The sequence below is a fragment of the Sycon ciliatum genome, chromosome 6 (assembly GCF_964019385.1).
Source record: "Sycon ciliatum chromosome 6, ocSycCili1.1, whole genome shotgun sequence".
Lineage (NCBI taxonomy): Eukaryota > Metazoa > Porifera > Calcarea > Leucosolenida > Sycettidae > Sycon > Sycon ciliatum.
In genome coordinates, this window is record NC_088648.1 from 17,978,400 (window position 1) to 18,001,073 (window position 22,674).

Below are 22,674 nucleotides of genomic sequence, written 5' to 3' on the forward strand. Positions count from 1 at the left end.
GCACAGGAGTTGTCCGGAAAACCATCACGCAGCCGATGGGGCTACGAAAACTCACAGAGACACACCCAAAAAGAAAGAAACATGGAATGACGCAAACATCTCAGCAATACCAGGAGCCAAAATTCAGACAAAAAAACAAGAAGGAATGGCAGAACAGACAGCAACGTTGTTCACGCCTACGGAAACAGGGGCAGTATATCAATGAGGACACCAGATAACACACAAACAAATCGGTCACCAATACGCAAACAAAAATTAACATAGAAAAACCACAGGGCGCTACCCTGAATACCCACAGGCCTCTAACCTGAAAAAAACCCACAGGGATTGAACCTGAATATCACGCGTGAAACACATCCGCTCACGAAACACAAAAAAAAACACCGTCCTGAACCCCACTGGGACGCACAAAGGCCAGCCAGCAAAACACGGAAACCGAACACCCGCAAGGTGAACCGATACAAATAAACGCCGGATCCCACCAGCCCACCAGGCAGTCCGTAGCTCACCATGATCAGACGCACCCCTAGGTGAAATGGAGAGACCCACGTGCCAAAACACAAAGACCAAACAACACGCTCACAGAAATATTGCCACCCGGACTGTCAACGAGAATCTCAGAAGCATGTTACACCACTGGGCGACAGCCATTCCACATGAGCGGGACAACCAGGCGGAGCACTAAAACGCTCGACACAAAACATGGATACGAGTAAAATGAAAAAGAAAGGACATGTACCTGAAAACGACGGAGTACGAGTGTCACCAGACTCACCACATCGAGAAAATCGATGGGGACATCTACCAAACCAATCGATTGACACAGGAGCGGAGCAATCCGACGACAAAGCAACGACGTGCACCAATGCGCAACACAGGGCGAGTAAGCAAACACGAGCAAAGCTACCCATGGCCATGCTGACTGCCAAGCAACACGATAAGCATGCACGACAGCACGGACAACAGAAGGTATGAAAACACAGTGCACACGACCACTCGAACAGCCAGAGGCCGGAGGGCGACAATGTACACTGGTTCAAAACACCGCACACACAAGCACTCGACAAGTGACACACACAACGTGGGCCACAATCATGTACTAGCAGGAGCGAGGCTCGAACGAGAGTACTGGTACACAAGAGAACAACACGGGACTTCAATGCCAGGAAGCGAAACAATTATTTGAAAATCCCAAATCGAAGACTAGTACCAGGAGAACTACGTACAAGGTACAAAACATTACGCAGGGCAGACAAAGCAGGCTCACCTGGGTAGGAACTCCAAGGATAGGGTTGAGCAGATGGAGCAAAGCGGAGCCATGTCGAGGACGCGTGAAGAAGACAAGATTTGAAGCCACGGCAAAAACGAAAACGATCTCAGGGTCGTGGGGAGCGATGCCACTAGCTGGGCGCCAATTGTCGTCGGGTTTTTTTATACCTCAACGATAGCCCTTCCGATTAATCTCTTAGTCATACATCACACGTACCCCACACTCAGAGGACAGATTATTTTAGTCTTACTCCAAGGAGAGTTTCAAGAAGAAGGCCACAAACAACAAGAATGCGTACAATACTAATTATGCAGGCATGCGCAACCTGCGCAGTCCGCACCCCGACCACGCGTAGCCAGCACACACATGCCAAAAGGTGCACATGCCCTCCAAAAGGGCAGGGACAACAAATGCGTGGTCGCTTTCACGACGAGTCTGATCCGGGTCATGACATGTGTGTGTGTGTGTGCGTGCGTGCATGTGTGTGTGTGTGTGTGTGTGTGTGTGTGTGTGTGTGTGTGTGTGTGTGTCTCAACCGGCATGTGGCTCGCCAGCATTGACTCTCTTACCCTGACTCTGGCTCCCTATCACGAGGGAGTGACGTGGCCCTATGGGGCAGTCATGCTATAGTAGTAGTAGTAGTAGTAGTAGTAGTAGTAGTAGTAGTAGTAGTAGTGTGTGCGTGTGCGTGTGTGTGTGTGTGTGTGTGAGAGAGAGAGAGAGAGTGCATTTGTGCATGTGTGCGTGTGTGCGTGTGTGCGTGTGTGGGTGCGTGCGTTCGTGTGTGTACATGCATGCATGAATTTGTGTGTAGATATGACTATGCATATGTGTGTTTATGGGGAGGGGGTTAGTGAATTTGTGCTTGTGTATGTGAGTTTGTCTTTTTGAACGTGTTGTCCATTTGTACACATTATTTAGTGAGCAAATGCAAGGATGGCTGGTTATGGAATAAGGATAGTAGCATCTGCTACTATGTGGAGAAATACCGTAAGGTTCATTTTACCAAAGCAAAGAGTCTTTGCGCTGCTATGGGTGCCATGATGCTAACAGTAATTGATCCTGCTGAGCAGAAATTTCTGACGAGCTCGCTAGTGGAAATGAACAAAAATCCTGGCACAAAACTATGGATTGGTCTGAGCGCCTCAGATGCCGACAAGGTTTATGCTTGGAATGATGGCCATCGAGCATTCTACACCAACTTCCTGTGTGGCCAACCAGGCAGCAGCAATGGTGACGGGATGCAATGCGTGGCAATGTATGCCGACCGGGGGAAGCGCAGCGGAATGTGGATTGGCGCCAACTGCAGCGCAGACTTTGGGTTCATCTGCAAGGCACCACAACCAGGCCGCTGTAAGTTCTTGCATGGGCTGACACAGAACACATTGCTACGTCCTGAAGGGGCACCGATGGATTCTCTTCACGCTATGTAAAAGGTTGTTGTTGTTGTTGTTGTTTCTTTATTTTACTTCACTAGAATTACAGGCAGTAGAATGCCTTCTCACTAGACCAGGTCTAGTTCTCACAAATGATGAAGAATGTGAATGAACATAAAAAAAGGTCAACTGAATTTCATTCTATCTCTCTTCCTTGAAGTGTACAGTCTGTAGCTGAGTTAGATCTTGGGTGAAAAAATCCAAACAGAGAGCCTGGGCTAAGCCGTGGGCTACCGGATGACGGCAGCAAGTCATTGCTCCTGTCGTGTCTTGTTTGGCTCCAGGATATGATTACATGTAGTGTTTGCTTACAGTGCCTGTACTGAGTGCGCTCTAAGTGTGTTCTAAGTGTGCTCTAAGTGCGCTCTAAGTGCGCTCTAAGTGTGCTCTAACTGTGTTCTAAGTGTGTTCTAAGTGTGCTCTAAGTGCGCTCTAAGTGTGTTCTAAGTGTGTTCTAAGTGTGTTCTAAGTGTGTTCTAAGTGTGCTTTAAGTGTGTTCTAAGTGTGTTCTGAGTGTGCTCTAAGTGCGCTCTAAGTGTGTTCTAAGTGTGTTCTAAGTGCGCTCTAAGTGTGCTCTAAGTGTGTTCTAAGTGTGTTCTAAGTGTGTTCTAAGTGCGCTCTAAGTGTGCTCTAACTGTGTTCTAAGTGTGTTCTGAGTGTACTCTAAGTGCGCTCTAAGTGTGTTCTAAGTGTGTTCTAAGAACATGAACAGTCCAGATCTCATGGTTCCACTTCACATCACTTAGCAATGATCATGGCATTCAAGTGCAACTAAGATAAACCAAAGTACATGATAATGAAAAGGAAAATACGCGAAATGGTTCCGCGTAAAGACAGTAACAATAACAACTATAAACGTATATCTTATTGGCGATGGTGCCATCGTGAGAATAAATAATCAAACCACGCACATACCATACCATGTATACGCCCGTCGCAAGAGAAGCACGCAAATCTGCAAATGCACTGGACGTGCACCCACAGATTTTCTCTTATAGCAACGATAGCGAACAAGATCTGAATGAGACAGATCAAGACTTGCGCCAGATAACTGTCTAATCCACACAACTGGCGAAGCCATGTGAATCGACCACCAATGCACACCTGGTCTACACCACACGGCGTACATCGGAATAGGACGGCCAAGACAGTTACCTATGCACACCCTACACTTGCTGGGGTAACCAGTATAGACAGCACTCTGCTTTGATAACAGCAGACACTAGATGCACTGGTACCTTGAAGTGAAATTGAAGTTCCTCTACCAACCAGTCCTGGGAACCCAGGGCCAACATACGTACCAACAACCGCAGCCATGAAAGCTATAGTAACGACACACTGGATTGTGGAGCCGAAACTAGTCCAACTTCCAAAATGCTTTGGCAAGAGGGCAGCCTTCCCACAGGTTGCTTGACACACACACACACACACGCACGCACGCACGCACGCACGCATGCATGCAAGCACACATGCACACACTTACGCACTCACGCACGCACACACACTCATGCACTCACATGCACTCACATACTAACGCACGCGCTACACACACGCACACACTCACGCATGCACTCATGCATGCACTCATGCATGGACGCCCCCCCCCCCCCCACACACACACGCACACATGCTGGACTGACTCTTTCCACATGTGGATCTCACTGATGTCGAAACAACAATCTCCTTCCGAACGCAATAACAATATCAACAACCAACCAACACGACAACACTAACGCATGCAAAGCTGCTGCGTGTCACTCTTGCGCTCCAAACCAAAGAATGTGTAGATCACGTGCATGCATACCGATATGAGAAAAGCCATGATGTTACGTTGCCAAAGTGATACAAGCTGCACTCACATGCCGGTTTCCTGATGACGTGTGTATACACGCTCTTTAGTATGCTTACTGTTGGCATGAATACACCAGTGTACAGAGCATCTAATAGCCGCACACCGTTGGACAGGTCTTGAGCTCAGCTTTCCAGAGATATAAAATTCGGTTCTTTTTGGAGCATGTTAGTGATTTCCCGTTTACCCAGCGCATGCGCTATGGAGATCAAACGAAGCGCATGGATCTCAGCTTTGCAGAGCAGTTTGAGTCGAAAAACGGTTGCGTTTCAGCAAGGAGCCGAAAAGAATGTGCGATTGAGTTGTTGTTTCATTCCGAGGCATAGTGGGCCGGTTTTGAGAGGTAATGGAAGTGGCCCTGGTGGGTTTATGGAGCTAAGAGCTTCCAGGATGGATTTGCTTGGTCCTGATCTTTCCAACAAGCCCAGGATGATGAAATTCCATCCGGGTGAACTGAAATGAGGATAAATTCCGTTCGAAGCAGTGCGCCCGAACTCCACCAAGTGAGTCCGTGCGCTGCAGTGCCAGTTGATTGGGAAACAGGCCAGCATGCAACGGGTTCATAGCAGTTGCAGTGCAAGACCTTGGTAGTCACCTTGGCAGTTCTGAGGGATCCAGTGGACCTGGGATCTGGATCTGGATCTGGATCCGACGAAACGACAGACAGAACTTCACGCACATTCAGGAAAAGAAAAACTTCCGACTCCTTGCAAGCAACAATTTCAACATTAAATTTTGACATTGCTGCGTTGACTTCCATCTCCGGGAGAGCCAAAGGAAAGTCCTCAAGCGCAGAAGAAGGGGTGCCCGGAACTAAAGCCAAATACCCTCACCAGGTAGAATAAAGGTGTTAAGAAATTGAATGAAACAAATGATTATAGTGCAGGAGAGGGGCGAAAGAACAACACCATGAAAAGCAGCCATTAAAAACATAACGTTGAGAGTACGTGTGGTTATTAAAAAAAATATTTTCTCGTGAGGAACTTGAGTTTGTTCGTGTGCTGGCCGACAGTTGTGATTCCTTCTCTCCCATTGCTTTTATTCACCTCGGTAATGCACACTCTAACCTGTATTTGAGTATCATGCTGGGTTGTCTGTGTATTCTGTCCTCAGCACAACTCCAGGTGATTTCGCAGGGAGCATGCCCTACTGGCTGGTATCAGTTCCTCACCCAGTGCTATTGGTTTGAGTTCAAATTCCAGAGGAACTTTTCAGCCGCCCAGGCGACATGCAAGAAGACCAGTTCAACTGCACAACTTGCTGTAGACCGAGGCGATGGCGTCCTGGACTTCTTTCTTCATGTGTTGCATCAGGTCAGCGAGTTTGAACGTGCTTTAAAACATTGCTTATATCGAGAACAAGGGCTCTTTCTAGGCATGTAGCCGGAAATAGTAGGCTTTTCCTGCGATTTTTTCATGCCCGTATCCTGTGGGTTGGCTGCGATTTGAGACAATCCAGTATTGTAGCCATTGCGGTTTATCATTGCCTCGATTTTTTCATTGTTTAAGGGTAGAGCGTCTGTTTGCATTGCACTTGACCTTATCCAGGGCATTGCTAGTGATAGCTATTGTGTGCATTAGATGCACTCATTTCCCAACACACACTGCCTGTCCCATTGGTTTCTGCTGCTTTCCTTTTGCAGTTTTCCCCAGCAGTAAACGAGAGCATGTACATTGGTCTCCGGAGGCAAGGAAGGTTTGGCGCGTTCGCTTGGCTGAACGATGCGTGCAATAAGTACACACGATGGGGATGTGGAGAGCCGAATACCGCGGGACATGGGCGAGACTGCGGCGTTCTCAGTATGGGCAGCGGCAACTCCAATTCTGGCATGATGGCCGCTGAGACCTGCCACCAGGAACGACCGTTTGTGTGCCAAATGCCTGTCCCAAGTATGTACAAAATGTTCCAGAGTGTCACCCACACTGGAGTATATGCCCCCCCCCCTCCCCCAACCCATATTGGCTTCGTTCGGCCGACTTTGCTCCGTCCGCATTGAAAAGTGATGCTGAAAAAAAGGTTGATTCGCAAAATTATGTTGATTTTCAATGTATCTGATCACATGCAATTGCTGGCTATGCTTTTCCATTTACTGCCAATGTGGCAATGCGCAAGGCATAGGTACTTGCATCTCCGTGTTTCTATCAGCAGTGCGAATTCTTATTATGTACTGGAATGCCGGGGAAGTTAGTCTTAGGATGCCCTGGTCCTCTCCACCATTCAAGTCTAATACCACCGCTGTTTGCCTTCTGTGTGTAATGCAATGATGTTCTGCAGGCACATCACCACCAACTTTGCAATGCGATGGTAAGATGATTATGTCTGGCTGCTGTACCTACCACTGCCAACACCAACTGATACAACACATTGTGGTTCGTATGTTTGGGATCTATTTAGTGTGTGATAATGATCATTGCATTGTGCAAGAAACTCGGAGTTTCGTCGAACTCCGCAAACCTCCTTTTTGTACCCTTTGTGCATAATGTGCAATAGAAAGGTTGAGACTGAGGCTGTACGGGACATGTTTTTTTTATTTATTTTTTCACAATGATCACAGCTCACAGGCAAAGACAAAGAATTGCATAGTGGGAGCATAGTGATGGTGAGGCTTTTGCCCTCAGCCGACCTGAGGTCTCGACGTCATGGGGACATAAAACGCACCAAAAAAAGTGTGCATCCATTTCCCGCCGTTAGGTTTTGCGGGGCAAGTCCACTACAACCGTACACACTGTGATACCAGCTCTGCATAAAAGATCATGAACTTTGTAAGGTCATACTCAAACTCATCAATATACTAGAATGGGTTGTACCTTCCAAAAATGGGGCAACTTTGCAAAAAAAGGTGACGGCCATCTTCGATTGCATACCTCCCATTCACGGCTGATATGCATGCATGATCCAGCTACATTATGTACGATACGACATTTTCCCGTCGCCCCAGTGATCCATGATGATGCTGTCGTACGCGACCTTGCTGTCATTTTCAAATCTCTGGAAATATTCGGCAAGGTTTCGCCTATGTTTCTGTCGATTCCAGCCGTTTTCCATGTGGATTCGCGAAGTCTAAGCAAATTCACATTCCTGCTTTCAAGCTGCGCAAGCAGATACTTTGATCGTCAGATTGAGGTAGTCAGCAGTTAGTAGATAATATATTGTTTGAATTTTATTGTTGCCATTCTTGTGTAATTCGTGTGGTTTGACACACAGACCAGAAGTGCGAGACGGGCTGGGCATATTTTCGCGGCACTTGCTACTTCATATCCAGTGGTGACACAGCAGAAATCAGCAGCGACAATGCCAGCAACCGGTGCCTGAAAAACTTTGCTGAGCTGGTGTCTGTGGCTGACAGTGATGTAAACGACTTCCTGGTCACTCAGGTCAGGGCGCGTCACCGTAAAACTGGAACCGAGTTTTGGATCGGCTGGAGGGAAGACGAAAGCACTTGGCACGATGGTAAGGATCAACTGTGGATGTGATGGGTTTATCTCATCGACTGGCAATTGTTTGCATGGACTGATGCAAAATGGGGCATAGCATGATATCGCAGTCTGGGAAAAAATTATGTCACTTCCACAGCATGATATCAAATTCTGCGAAATGTGACTTCCATAGTAACTTGTATGATATGACAGTCTGTGCAATGTGACTTGCAGAGTATTATATCAGAGTTTGTAAAATATTACTTCCAAAGTATAATACCAGAGTTTGTGAAGTGCCCACAACAGCCAGAAGGGCTGCAACATTTTCAATTTGTTCTTATCTTGATTGGTTTAGCTGAACAAAGATGTTGTGCTCATGCTGCACGGCTGCCACTTGGTCCGATTGTTTAGAAACAATCTGATTTTTACAGGTCGTTCTGAAAAAAAGAAAACAGTTTTTTTCTGACCAGAATTGTTCACAGAAGTGCCCCATCTTTTGTTTCTGGCTCTTAGAACCCTCTAAAGTCTTCGGCTTTATAAAAAACAGTGCTGCTTCCTTACTCCTTGGCCTCTAGCCAGGGCACACCTACGTAGACAGAGGTCTAGCCAGGATTTTATGCCAGCCGGCCAACGTTCTAGTTAAAATGCATCGCCATCAGTCATGTATCCACACAGACACACACACACACCACTACAAATCTTTCATTGCAGCTTGCATCTCCTTTCGCTTCGTCCAATTATGGGCATTCATCAGGCAGTTGTGAAAATGTGATTATAGGTAAATTAACAAAATATGAAAAAGGAAGCAAACAGCTACATGAGCATGGATCATATGTTCACCAACGTCATGTCTGCATGCAGTGTACATTGGTCATCTGACAAGACCCAGCCTAGCCACAGCCTGTACACCACCAGAAGCAGCGAACCATGACCCAACCTGTTACATTTTACTGACGTACTCAAGTGCATACTCAAGTGCATCTGAGCTTGATCTTGAGTGAAGAGCTAGCACTGAGCCGAGTAGCCAGTGCTAGTACTGTACTGTACATACCTACGCCTAGGATATGGGTTGTACTCCACCATCTCGACTCAAGTGCTAGAGCAGTGCACTACAGTCTACATGGGGGTGACTGCATGCAGCCGGCCAAAATTACCCTTGGAGCTGTCTCAGCCGGCAGGTGGCCCTCCCAGCCGGCATTCTGCCGGCTGAGCCGGCTTTGGCTAGATCACTGGTAGAGAAAAGTGGCATCCCTGATGCTGGCACACTGAGTCTTGAGGACAAGCAAACTTTGCCGATGAATGCTTCTTGTTTGTGTGCTCTCAGGCACACCAACAGTGTTCCGTAACTGGGCATGTGCCTGGGAGCGCACCGCCTCATCTGCAGCAGGGGCAAGGAGCTGCGGGTACATGCTCGCCGGTGGCAGCTCGCTGGGCAAGTGGGGTGCGGACCGCTGCGATGCTTCGGTCAAGAAGGACGGTTTCATTTGTCAACGTCACATTGGCGCCACGTCCAAAAAGGCAACTGACCGTAAGTTCTGGGGGGTTCTGCATGCATGCTTTTAGTTTCTGGTCTTTACTTATCTCAATCGCTCAAATTTCTAGAAGTGACAGCATGTGTTCCAAAAAATGCTTGACACAGCATTGTGTTTACGTTGGTTGCATAGGAGGCCGATTGCAGCAGTAGTAGTAGTAGTAGTAGCAGCAGCAGCAGCAGCAGCAGCAGCAGCAGCAGCAGCAGCAGCAGCAGCAGCAGCAGCAGCAGCAGCAGCAGCAGCAGCAGCAGCAGCAGCAGTAGTAGCAGCAGTAGTAGAATTTATTATTTTAAGGAACCCTGCAGGAGGTGTCGTCTTATTACAGGGAACTCTATGAATGATTGACACAATTGAACAAACCCTGAGCGAGAGGTAGCGGTACGGCTGGCCGCAGGTGAAGCATTCCAGCTATTAGCAGCGACAAAGGATATGGTGAAAAGGCCATGCCTAGAGCGCGCGGCGGGAAGTGCGAGCATATGGCTAACCTGACCGCGTGTCTGCCGGTCAGTGTGGCTGGTGGCTGAGCGGAGAGTGAAACGCCCATGCAAAAAGCGCACTAGCATCACCATCCAAGCAGCGGTCATCAAAAACAAACAAAGTAAGGCTAAAGCGAAGTTCCATGATACTAGCCCATTGTGAGCTACTGGGCCTTGTTCATGGTGCTCCAGGACCAATAGCATATTTTTTGGCAATATTTGCCAAGACCAAGGGCGCGTTCGAATTGTCTTCATCAACTGCTCTAACAAATTCTATAAAGAGATTAGTTGAAGTGTCCCATTAGAATGGTTTCTATCATTTTTAGAGTTTTTCAATGGAATTGCCACGGCGATGATGACGTCCGATCAGATCGACCATCTCCACGTACTATGTGACATAGCTATTCCAAACTCTTCGAAACTAATCCACCTTCCCATCGGATGAGTTTCGAGGAGTTTCGAGGAGCTTCGTTTTTCTGAAGAGGCCAATGATATAAGGCCACCTCTTCAGAAAAACGAAGCTCCTCGAAAAGTCAAAGAGTGACAATTCGAACGCGCCCCAAGTCTATCTATCAACCACAGGGAAAATCTATGTAGTTGCCACAAAAGGGGAGCGCAGCAGAATACGAGACGCACATCTGCTAGTAAAAGATATATTGCATAACCACTCAGGATTCGTAACCAGGACCTATCGCAGAACAGCAATATGATCCAACTGATCAGAGGTGTTCCAACACATATACAGTTACATCTCTATTCTTCCGGCCGTCTGAGGACTTTCGCGTTGTGGCCCTTGATTATTGAGGCTAAGTTAGGCGAACAGCTGTAGCTGACTTTGAGCGTGTTTTTGTTAAATATTTTTCTTAGAGCAGATCCTTCTGGGAAAGCCAGGAGGAAAAAGAATCGAAAGAGGACCATCATTTGGTTTAACCCACCGTACAGCCAATCCGTGAAGACTGATGTTGGCGCGACATTCCTGAGACTTGTCAAGCGCCATTTCCCAGAAGGATCTGCTCTAAGAAAAATATTTAACAAAAACACGCTCAAAGTCAGCTACAGCTGTTCGCCTAACTTAGCCTCAATAATCAAGGGCCACAACGCGAAAGTCCTCAGACGGCCGGAAGAAAAGAGATGTAACTGCCGTGTCAAAGCAAACTGCCCACTCAACGGGGACTGCAACGCCAGCGAGATAGTATACGAAGCTACAGTGGACTCCAATCTCAGCCGGAAGAAGTATATCGGCATCTCCGAAACCCCGTTCAAACTCCGGTTCAACAACCACACGTCATCGTTCCGGAATGCCCCACACAGAAACAGCACAGAATTGTCGAAGCATGCATGGGCATTGAAAGAGGCAGGTGAAGGCGTCAACATCTCGTGGAGAATCAGGCAGAGATCCAGCGCCTACAAAAGAACCTCGAAGCGGTGCAACCTATGCCTATCGGAGAAGATCGCCATAATGAAGAGTGACAAGGCATCGCTCCTCAACACCAGATGCAGCCTGGTCACAAAATGTCGCCACAGCACCAAGTACCTCCTATCGGAGGTGACCTGAACTGTAGACTGCGCTTGCTATCTGTCACACATATACAGAACTCCTGCTATCTAATGTGCATGCATCCTACTGCCACACTTCACTTTATGCACACCACCCGGCCTGCGCGATTGCTCACACTACCACACTTGCCACATTTATCTTCACCTGTGATTCCCACCTAAACTGGCTAGCGTGCTTCTTTTCCCCACCTGTGATTCCCACCTAGGGTGCTTCTTTTCGTCTTTTCTGGTATGTAAAGGGATACTGATGTGAGAGAAGAGTAAGTTGCCTGAAGAGTGCTTTTGCACGAAACTCAGAGTAGCAACAGTGAGAAACTTGGAGATCCTTTGTGTCTGAGTGTATAACTCCGCTCTGTCTTAGGACATTGAGCACTTTTTGCCGACGCAAGAAATACTTCTATTGTTCTATATATGTCACGTCCCTGAACGTGACTACTGCTGCCTGATAGTCCTGTGACAGCAGGATCTACCTAGTGAGCAGCTCTGTGCTGAGCTGTCACGCCCTTTTGGGACAATGTGGTTTGGCCAGTGTCTTGTCCCACGTGCTTAGCATGTAGGTTGAGCGACACGCGCTTTCCCACATAGGTGACATGCCTTCTTGGCATGACATGTCATGTGATCCAAGGCCGGAACCTGGTCAGGTAGGTTCTCGCGTTGTACGTTTCCTGGAAGTTCTTCACTTCCTGGAAATGTGACCCCAGGCTTTGTGCAAAACCACGTCACTACGACGTTCTACAGGTTTCCACGATGCCTCGGCGCTTCGTGCAAAGAGCCAAGACTAATATGACATTGTATAACAAGAGCTAAGTGCAAGACAGGAGACGTGTGCAAGAACCAAAACCGTCACCGCAGTGACCGCACGAGAGGTCAGAGTATCACGCAAGCAAGACCAAGAATGCAGCAGAACTTACCATAAGAAGCCGCTGAACTATGGCACGTTGGGTGAGCGGGCTCCCCAACGTGACCCTCATATACTCACATTGTACTCTGACGTGGGTGAGCGGGCTCCCCACGTCCCAATTTGGTCTTTCTTCTCTCGATGTCTTTCTTTCTCTTTCTTCTCGAATGATCACCGTACGTATATTCTGCATTTCTGCTGACTGGCTGCGCACATTCCGGTTTGACTTGTTCTGCTATTTCCTGGAAATACCTCGCAATGATCACGCCATATATCTCTGAAGCACCCTATAAAAGAAGCTCTCATTCTCTCTTTTACTTCAGTTCTAGTCTAGTCTAGTCTAGTCTAGTCTAGCAGTCAAGACTCGGTCTCAGCTCTCTGTCTTCGTTTACTTTGAGCTCGGATTTGATACTACTCACAACGTAAAACTAACAGTCTCTGTCTGTTGATCGTGTGGGGTTGAACTTGGACCAAGCCAGCTATATTGGTTGGCCCCTGGGTTGTGTTGGGCTTGTCGTGAGGCCACACGTCTATATTCAGTCGCCGCTCGTAGTGATTTCGGGGTCCGGTCACTGTGAGCCGGGGATGCGACATATATATACAATGGAAGCGGTCCTCACCAAGAAAACACAATCCGTTGCTACTCCGAGTTTCTTGAGTTTTTCAATCGTCAGGCAACTTTTCTAACTAAAACAGGGCTGTCAGGTCCACTAAAGAAATACACAACCACACAGCAAGGCGCACAAAAAGAAAGCGTGAAGTGTGAAGAGTGAAGAGTTACCGCTAGGTGCAGGCAGTGTAAAATATTGATATCAATTGTCCATTACTGTAACGGTGGACGGGACCACTTCCCCCTGACCACTTCCCCCTGTTCTATATATATATATATATATATATGAAGAAAATGTTGAACAGTCTCTGCTGGGATGACGACTACACCATAGCTCAGTGGTTAGAGCATCGCTGGCTACAAGCGAGGGTCCCTGGTTCGAGTCCTGGTGGTGACAGTCAATTTTTTCTTCAGACTTTTCCCGTTTGTCTCTTTCCCTCTAACCAGTTAAAATATATATATATACCGTATTTTTCCGGTTGTAAGTCGACCTTTTACGACTTAAAATAGAAGGAGAAAGGGTGGGGGTCGACTTACAACCGGGATTCGACTTATAACCGGGAACTATCAGTATCTTACAAAAAAATGACCTGCACTGCATGCACGAGTGCATCATGTTTACACATTTTGCCAGTTTATTGGCCTTTTCAAGGATTGGGACGTTATATCCTCCAATAAGGAATGTTTACATGATTTGTTGATGTGTTAGTAGCAGGAGGTGGTTAGTAGTGCTTCTTTGGGTGAAAACTTTAAAACGCAGAATTGAGACCTCCAGATAGGGGGGTCGACTTATAACCGGGGTCGACTTACAACCGGTAAAATACGGTATATATATCTCAACTGGTTTGAGGGAAAGAGACAAACGGGAAAAGTCTGAAGAAAAAATTGACTGTCACCACCAGGACTCGAACCAGGGACCCTCGTTTGTAGCCAGCGATGCTCTAACCACTGAGCTATGGTGTAGTCGTCATCCCAGCAGAGGCCGTTCAACATTTTCTTCAGACTTCGTAACTCACACTTCCTGTGAATCCACACAGGCGGGTGGGACGCAGCCCTCACTGTAACCCACACACTTCACGTACAAACTAGCACGCGGGGAGCCCCAAGTCATAAAATTTCAACTGGTTTGAGGGAAAGAGACAAACGGGAAAAGTCTGAAGAAAAAAATTGATTGACTGTCACCACCAGGACTCGAACCAGGGACCCTCGTTTGTAGCCAGCGATGCTCTAACCACTGAGCTATGGTGTAGTCGTCCCATATATATATATAAATAGAGAGGTAGGCGAACAAAATTTATATACACACAACAACAAGGTTGTCAGTTTCATAATACCAAAAAGCTTTTCACCCATTTTCACCAGTGGTTACATGGGAATGAGCAAGAACGAAAACGAAGCCAGAATTTATACTGGGGGTAGAGAATCAGCAAGAATATTCTTACGCGCCTCAAGTTCACAACAAAAGACAAAAGAAGCACATCAAGGTGCTGCGGCTGTTCAAGCTGCAACCAGACTGACAACTTTATCACGTGTTTGTTCTGGTACGGCATTCCCTTCATGTGTTGTTTCCCGCATTTTTCCACTGCTCCATACATTCTTATGGTAGTGTAGTGTGAACTTGAGGCGCGTAAGAATATTCTTGCTGATTCTCTACCCCCAGTATAAATTCTGCCTTCGTTTTCGTTCCTGCTCATTCCCATGTACCTACTGATGAAAATAGGTGAAAAGCTTTTAGTTTTATGAAACTGACAACCTTGTTGTTGTGTGTATATATATATATCCCTGTGTCTCTGTGTCTCCCTGTGTCTCTGTGTCTCCCTGTGTCCCTGTGTCTCTGTGTCTCTGTGTCTCTGTGTCTCTGTGTCTCTGTGTCTCTGTGTCTGTGGGTCTCTGCGTCTCTGCGTCTCCGTGTCTCCGCATCTCTGCTTCTCCGCGCCTCCGCGCCTCCGTGTCTCCGAGTCTCCGTGTCTCTGTGTCTCTCTGCCGCCCTGCCGCTCTGCCGCTCTGCCGCTCTGCCTCTCTGTCTCTCTGTCTTTGTTTCTGTCTCTTTCTGAAACTCGGACGTTGGGCCAAGAGTATTTTAGTAGAGAAATTGGGCAAAAATGTATGACTAACAGGCCAGCAAAGTAACGAGAATATTATACTGTGAACAAGGCACAAAACCTCTCTAAATGTCGGCACGGTACAAAACTGACAAGAGTATTAAGACACTCAACGACCTTACACCTAGCTCCAACACATCTACAAAGTGCCAACCAAGAAATTTCCAACTTGGGAGGCTCAGGTGCAGAAAGTTCTAATGAAGGGGAAGGATGCGGCACGAAATTTGCACGCGCTATGTCCCTCGGCAACAAAGAATGTCAAACGTTACAGGATAATGATGACCAGAGTAGACTAGTAAGACCAAACCGGTCTAACTACAACTCGACGACGCATGGCAACAAATCACCCAACTTTGCATGCTCAAAGGTATGTCGAGTACATAAAGAGGGGAAGCCTATCTTAGTAGTAGGATATTGACGTTCGGTTTGTTACAGTTTGTCTTCACTTGGCGCATTTTCTGCTCATTTTCTCCATCTGCGCCTAAAATCTAGACTGATAACCTGTTTGTTAAATCGTGCACCTGCTTTCACGTGTGAAACCGTGGTGTAGAGGTCTCAGTCTTCAATTATTAGACTTACGTGCCTTTGGAAATGCAACTTACTCTCGCAGTCAAGTCACGTTCAAAGGAATAACGCAAGATGTCTTTTTGCTTTGGTTGCCATGACCGAAAAAACGAGAACCACTTGTTTCTTCTTCCCAGAATTTTGGCATTTTGAAAATATGACCTCGACTCTTGTTGCCGATGCCTCTGAGCATATTTTCTCATTTCTGCTGCAATATAGTTGGTGCGGCCATGCTGCAGTTTAAAATACCGGCATCAAAAAGTGCCGTTTCAAGTTAGACTGTTTCAACAAATTTTATGTTGACAATCGCCTTGGGTGTTAGATAGAAAAAGTAAAATACGTGGTGTTGAGGAGCTAGTGGCGTCGTGAACGTGGAAGCAAAGACAACGTCACACTTATACTCACAGACAAAGACAACACTTGTATGCATTGCACGCAGTGCATGGACAACCACGGTCACAAGTCATTCGGCTTGCAGTGGCATTACACTAGGGATGTACTCACACTCGAGGTTGCAGGTGACGGTCGTCTGCAAGCTGCACTGCACGGGTGCACTGCATGGTGAGCAGATGATTGGTGTAGGCACTGGTGCCCAGCCGTGGTCGATCCTGTTTGATTTCTGAGTAAGGCACAAGAACACGGTATGATGCACAGGCTTGTCAGATCTACACCATACGATTCAGCAGCTCCTATGGGAGCGAAGTGGCGCTTCTAGTGAATTTCCCTAAACAATCAACATCTACTATGTGGTAGAGCACATTCTCCCACTTTCGGGGAAGTTTGCGAGTAATGAACATTGAAGCAACTTCCTTGGACTTAGAGCATTTGTCTCTTATTTTATCATATCTGTCCCCGGAGACTAAATGGTGAAACTTGATTTTAAACCATGCTTCCCTTTTAAACAAAGTCGGCGCTAATGGGGCATTCACACGACAGGCACTTGCAAGTTTTACAAGGAGTGACATACGAGAAAAGTGACTGTGTGGATTCACACAGCTGCAGTCGACGACAGGCACGTTTGCATTTTTGAATGCCTCACCGACCAGTAGCCATGGGTATTTCAAATTTTCAAAACACACATACAATAATTATCATGCTCTAAAGAGCCGCGTAAAAAATCAAGTCTTGTTTCGCGCTTTTTGGTGTAAATGTACTCGTGCACGCCACGTTTATCATGAAAGTGGGCCCCCAGCTCGCTTTCACTTTTCAGCCACTTTCAGGCACTTTTCTCGTTCACAGGTAAAATACCATAGCAACTTTCCGGTGCACGTGGATTTGCCTGTCGTGTGAATACCCCATTAGCAACTGTTTGGTCTGTGTGTCTATCTGTTCTTCGTGTAAAGACTATCCTAAATTCGTACAAGGTGTGTGTGGACATGGCTGGACTAGGATGGGGGGCAGATGCTACCTCTTCAAGCTTGCCTCCACCGACAGGACCAACCACGCTGGCGCTGTTCGTGACTGCGCCGCTCAGGGTGGCCGTCTGGCTAGTTTGAGTACCAAGGCACAGAACACCATGTTGATGAAGTATATGCTGAGTCAGCACCCTGCACACCGCACTCCCATCTGGCTCGGCCTCTACCGGAAGACACCAACCGATTCGCCCGCGTGGGTAAGCGGCAACAAGCTGGCGTATGCAAACTGGGCTTGTGGAGAGGAAAATGCAGCTGAGAACTCGGGTAGTGGTAGTGGGGAGGGAACTAGCACTAAGAACTGTGCTCAGACATCGCTGGACGCCAGCTCGTTCTTCTCCTCCATGTGGAAATATGACAGCTGTTCATCATCATATAACTACATCTGTGAGGTGAACCACAGTAAGTTGCCCAGTGGGCATATGGACATGACTTTGCTGCTCGACTTGTAATTTGTACATGTGGAATACGGCATTGCTGTAATTACACATGTTTGACATAAGCGGTATAGTGTGTTCATCAGAAACTGTTCTGCTGCATTGCTGATATTGTACTCAAGATTGCTTTTAAAATGAAATGACCACAGGCACACTCGGTGCTTGAGAATGCAAAGAGGCGTTTGCAGTCTACATGTGCATGCCATTGCTGCTAGACATGTGTATTCTACATTCACAGCACACACACGCACATGCACACGCACGCACACACACACACACACACACACACACACACACACACACACACACACACACACACACACACACGTATATACACACACGTGCACGCTCACACGCCCGCCAACACGCACACACAGAGTAAAGTGAACAGCTTTTGGATTTAAAAACTCAAGCTCGATTTTAAACTTTATTCACACACACACACACACACACACACACACACACACACACACACACACACACACACACACACACACACACACACGCACACACACACACATTCACACACGTATATACACACACGTACAGGCTCACACGCACGCCAACACGCACACACAGAGTAAAGTGAATAGCTTTTGGATTTAAAAACTCAAGCTCGACAATGATATCTCTGTAATACGAGACCAAGTGACACGACAAACTGGATTTCTCTCCAGGCTCACAATTGCAGAAGTAGTTAGTTACTTGGACTAGTATGGCACGCACGCAAGTCAGTCTACTACAATGTCATTCTTACTATGTCGCTTTTCAGCACAACCATGCCCACCAGGCTTCCGCAAGGATCACAACAGTTGCTATTACTTCGCACTTAGCGCCTCAGTGGACCATGCCACAGCTCAAAGTCGATGTGTTGGGCTAAAATCCAACTTGGTCACTATACGTGACTATTCCGAGCAGGCTTTACTGGAGTCGTTCCTGAGTAATTTAGCTGCAAAGTACGCTACTACCACACAGCGCTATTGGATAGGGTTGAATGACGGTGATTCCGACGGCATTTACACATGGAAAGACGGAACCCGTGCCATCTACCAGAACTGGAGGTGCGGCAGCCAGCCCAGTGCCCGACAGGGATGTGTCACCTTTGAGCACTCTCCCAGGTCCGAAGGCGGCAAGTGGGATGATTCCAGTTGCAACACTGCTCGAAATGGATTCATCTGTAAAGCACATGTCGGCAGATGTGAGTACCAGTGTACCGGATTTTCCGCAGTATAAAGTATAATAAGGGGAAGTTAACCCTAAAATGAAAACTTCAAAACTTCTAGCGAAACATGATTCCAATGGTGAAGGTCCCAGGTTGATCAGAACAGCCATTCTGGAGTTATACCTGCTTGAAATCTGCACTGAATTTGGTGACATCATGATGACGTCATTAACAAGCCCAGACCAGGCCGGATTTATGACGTCAGAGAGATAGACTTTGCATGGGAGTAGATAGGGAAAAAACTATTCCTTTCTTGTTTCTTTGCAACAATGAATTTCGTACTAGATTTTTTTCCAGTTGGGATACCGGTAGGGCGCCATATGTCGCCATTAAAGGGGTGAACTTCCACTATAAGTATCACTGGGGTATAAGCCGCACTGGAGTATAAATCGCACCTCCAGTACAGACATATAGCCTATTTATCACCGCTAATTAATCTCATCACCAGAGTATAAGCCGCCACCGCTCGTTTTGGTTGTTTTGTGAGTGTCCAAAGTGTGGAGTATACTCCCGAGAATGCAGTAGTACAAATCAAGCGAGACCCTTCCTATCTGTGCAGTTTTCTTGGGCTTTGATCGCTATCAATTTCCTTACATTGGATGGTAAATTAAAACGAAACTCGAAAAAGAGAAGATGCTTTGGAGACAAACTACTTTTTATAATACCCTGAGTTTCTGTCATACAATGCTTGACAAGACATGACGTTTCCTGGTGTTTGTGTTCACAGCTGAGACATTCCTTTCCACTGAACCAGATGGCTGCAATGCTGGATGGGTTAATTACGACGGTATGTGCTATCAGTTCAACATGGAGACGGCCGATAAGTCCACGTACAGCGAAGCCGACAAGCAGTGTACCAAAATCAGTGCAAAGCTGTTTAGCGTGCACAGCGACCACATAAACCAGTTCGTTATGCACTACATCACACAGGAGAAGGGCAGCTTCGATGGTGCAGTATGGCTCTCTTTGAGCAAGGTCAGTAAATGAGAGGGGGAGTGGTGCATTCTCTTTCGTCTACTAAGCGGCCATCCATAACTATCGGTCTTTTACACGAAAACGTTTTGTTTATGGGTGGGTTGATGCAAGCTTCACTTCGTAAACTATTGTTAGCTGAAACATAAATCTCTTCTAGCCTTCAAGTCAATAATTATATGTTTTCGTAAAGGGCGGGGTAGGGTGGGGAGGATCTTACTGTATGTCCGCACCTTTAAAGCCATGGAGGTGTATTCGATTATAAAAGTCAGTCTCAGTTATATAGCCATGGGCTTTGTTAAAATGAAGGAATAAGTACAAGATTAACAAACTTACAGCCCAGCAGGAAGGATGACTAAGCTGAGATAGATTGAGATTTCTGTGTGGAATTTTACTCTCATGGCATCGCATAGTGGGTGAGTAATTTTACATCTTGGGCTGTGTTCGATTGCGGGAACTGAATCCCGATCCACGCCAACCAGATCACTCCAATCGGACAGATACAATCGAATGCACAAAATTTATAATCCGTTTCAAGACCGTAGTAACCACGTTGCTACGGCTTATCCCGTACTATTCCATGGTATCAAGAGTACATGAAAACCAGAGTGTGCAGCTAGGATGGGTTGCTGTCACGGCGGAATTCCGTGATTACATCACTTTAGTGATGTAGTGCGTACTAGCAGGATTCAAGCAGGTCTCTTCCTGCACAACTGCAGCTCAGTTGTACGCACTACGCCATTTCCCGCCTCAGATTTACAGCAAATATGATGTAATCACGGAATTTCGCCGTGACAGACATCCATAGCAGAAAAGGCCCCAAGCTGCACACTCTGGTTTTCATGTACTCTTGATGGTATCTGTAGGCATTGTGGTGAACTCTTGACCTAGTGTACGCAATATTTAGCAGATACTATGCAAAAGAATCCGTCGAATCTGGCTCTGTGAGGTGGTTTGACTGGATCCGAATCCGTGGGACCGGGATCCGGATTCGTACAATCGAATAGTGTTGAAACGATCTCACCGGATACTCGTTAGCTCGCTCGCCAGAAACTCGGCTCGTTTGTGTGGCCAGCTCGTTTGCACTAACGAACACCGTACACGGTACTCCGTACACATGGCAGTACATGTCGACCGGGGAGTCGTAAAATATTTTACGACTCCCTGGTCGATCGAGAGTCCAGTCCCGCTCAAAGTGAAAATCACTCGCAGTTACAGGTGACTGTATGCCTGCACGACACTTGAGTTGTTTCAGTTGTCTTTGCAGCTTTGGTGAACTCTACTGATGTCTTGTTCCGCATCTGCTGACCTGTCGCAGGATATGCTTCGGTCACCTCTCCATTCGAGTGAAAGTTACGCTCAGTCGTTTGGAAGTTTTCTCCCGCGATGCAGCGAAGACCAGGGCTACTTGCAATCTTTGCAAAACGGTCTATTCTTACAAAGGCTAATCGACGATGGCGCTGAAAAGACATCTCGACACCAAACAGCAGTCCGAAGTGAAGCAGCAGCAACCCCAAATGCCGGCGGTGATAATTCATGTAATTTGAACCAGCTGAAAAAATTCGAACTCAGAAAAAATATATTCCAAAAAATATTCATATTTGCCACATTAATGAAACTCGTTAGCTCGCTCGATAGCTTGCTCGTTAGTGGAACTGATCGCTCGTTTGTTATAGATACGCTCGTTTCAACACTACAATCGAACATGTACAAATTTGGCGAATCTGGGTCCAGGCCCATGGATTTGCACAATCCAACATGCTCCAAAATAACCAGGAAAGCAGCGGTGTTTTGAACATAAGGTCATGGCTTTAAAGACTCTGACAAATGGTAAATATAACAAACAGCGCCTAGCTGCATTCCTGTCCTTCTTCAATCTTTTCTCTCATTCGCCATCACTCCATAGTTGGCTGGCAATCACTTCAGCGCTTTCTACTGGAAGGATGGTACATGTGTGGATTATGAGCAGTGGGGATGCACTGCACTGGACAACTTTCAGGACAATTGCAGTGCTCTCGTGATTAGCGGCGCCAGTAGAAACAGCAGCACCTGGAAACTCGACCGCTGCATCAATTCACTCAACTACATTTGCCAAAAGCCACTGGGTAAGTGTACACAATAACAGTTGGCATGACTGCACTGTGCACCTAGTGTGTGTACATGTAGATTTGCGTGTGTGCGTGCGTGTCTGTCCGTGTGTACGTGCGTGCGTGCGTGCGCGCGTGCGTGCGTGCGCGTGCGTGTGTGCGTGCGTGCGTGTGTGTTTGTAATGTACTGTGAATACTCGATGACAAAGCAGCTTGGACGTGTAGGTGGAAAGAATGAGAGCTGCGACACGGAGGTCTATGCTGCTGCATGGTGACCCTCACACCCAGGTGTTGTTGGGTCCTACAATCAAGTGTCTTCTTGCGCTTTCTATGTATCATTGCATGTTTTGCCACATCTTTCTCCATTAGTCAGTTTAGCGACATTAGACTGGTGGCAACACAGAACTCCGTCAACACACCCCATCCACCTTAGTTTTGTGTGAAGTTCTCACGCCAATCTGCAATTGCTATTATTGCTTGGTTTGGCAACGTTGTTCTTGGTCCCTACTACAGTGGCGACGACGTCATCCACAAGTCCAGCTCCTACCAAGTGCTCACGTACGTTCTGGAGTTGTTTGTCTAGACATGTATTTTACTTCACCAAAGTTAACAGGCATGTTGTGTGCCTTCTCACCGCCTGTGACAGCTGTGTTGCAGTGAGTGTCGCTCTCTCCTCTCACTTTCTCAAAGTTTTTAATCCTTTGTCTCAAGTCTAAGCGTATCTGTGCTTGGCGCGTCCATTTTTTTTACCCATTGAGGATGAAGGGCCAATATGTCCTTATTTTAAGGTATAGCTGGATTTCTAAGGACGAGTATACATGTATCCGTTTTCAA

The 22,674-nt window shown here is 46.9% G+C and overlaps 1 protein-coding gene across 1 annotated transcript; it reads left to right on the forward strand.

The window, feature by feature from the left end:
- Nucleotides 1-2,526: 2,526 nt before the first annotated feature.
- LOC135820097 (macrophage mannose receptor 1-like) lies at nt 2,527-19,768 on the forward strand. Its single transcript, XM_065333406.1, has 9 exons — nt 2,527-2,623; nt 5,669-5,868; nt 6,198-6,444; nt 6,830-6,859; nt 7,760-8,005; nt 9,296-9,499; nt 17,054-17,524; nt 18,332-18,757; nt 19,509-19,768. Exons 1-9 carry the CDS (start codon nt 2,527-2,529, stop codon nt 19,766-19,768), a joined length of 2,181 nt encoding a protein of 726 aa, XP_065189478.1.
- The last annotated feature ends 2,906 nt before the right edge of the window (nt 19,769-22,674 follow it).

Coding starts and splice junctions, on each gene's coding strand:
- LOC135820097 (XM_065333406.1), top strand. CDS start 2,527: ATGTATGCCGACCGGGGGAAGCGCAGCGGAATGTGGATTGGCGCCAAC. Junction 17,525..18,331: donor CATCTGTGAGGTGAACCACA/GTAAGTTGCCCA, acceptor GTCGCTTTTCAG/CACAACCATGCCCACCAGGC. Junction 18,758..19,508: donor TAAAGCACATGTCGGCAGAT/GTGAGTACCAGT, acceptor TTGTGTTCACAG/CTGAGACATTCCTTTCCACT.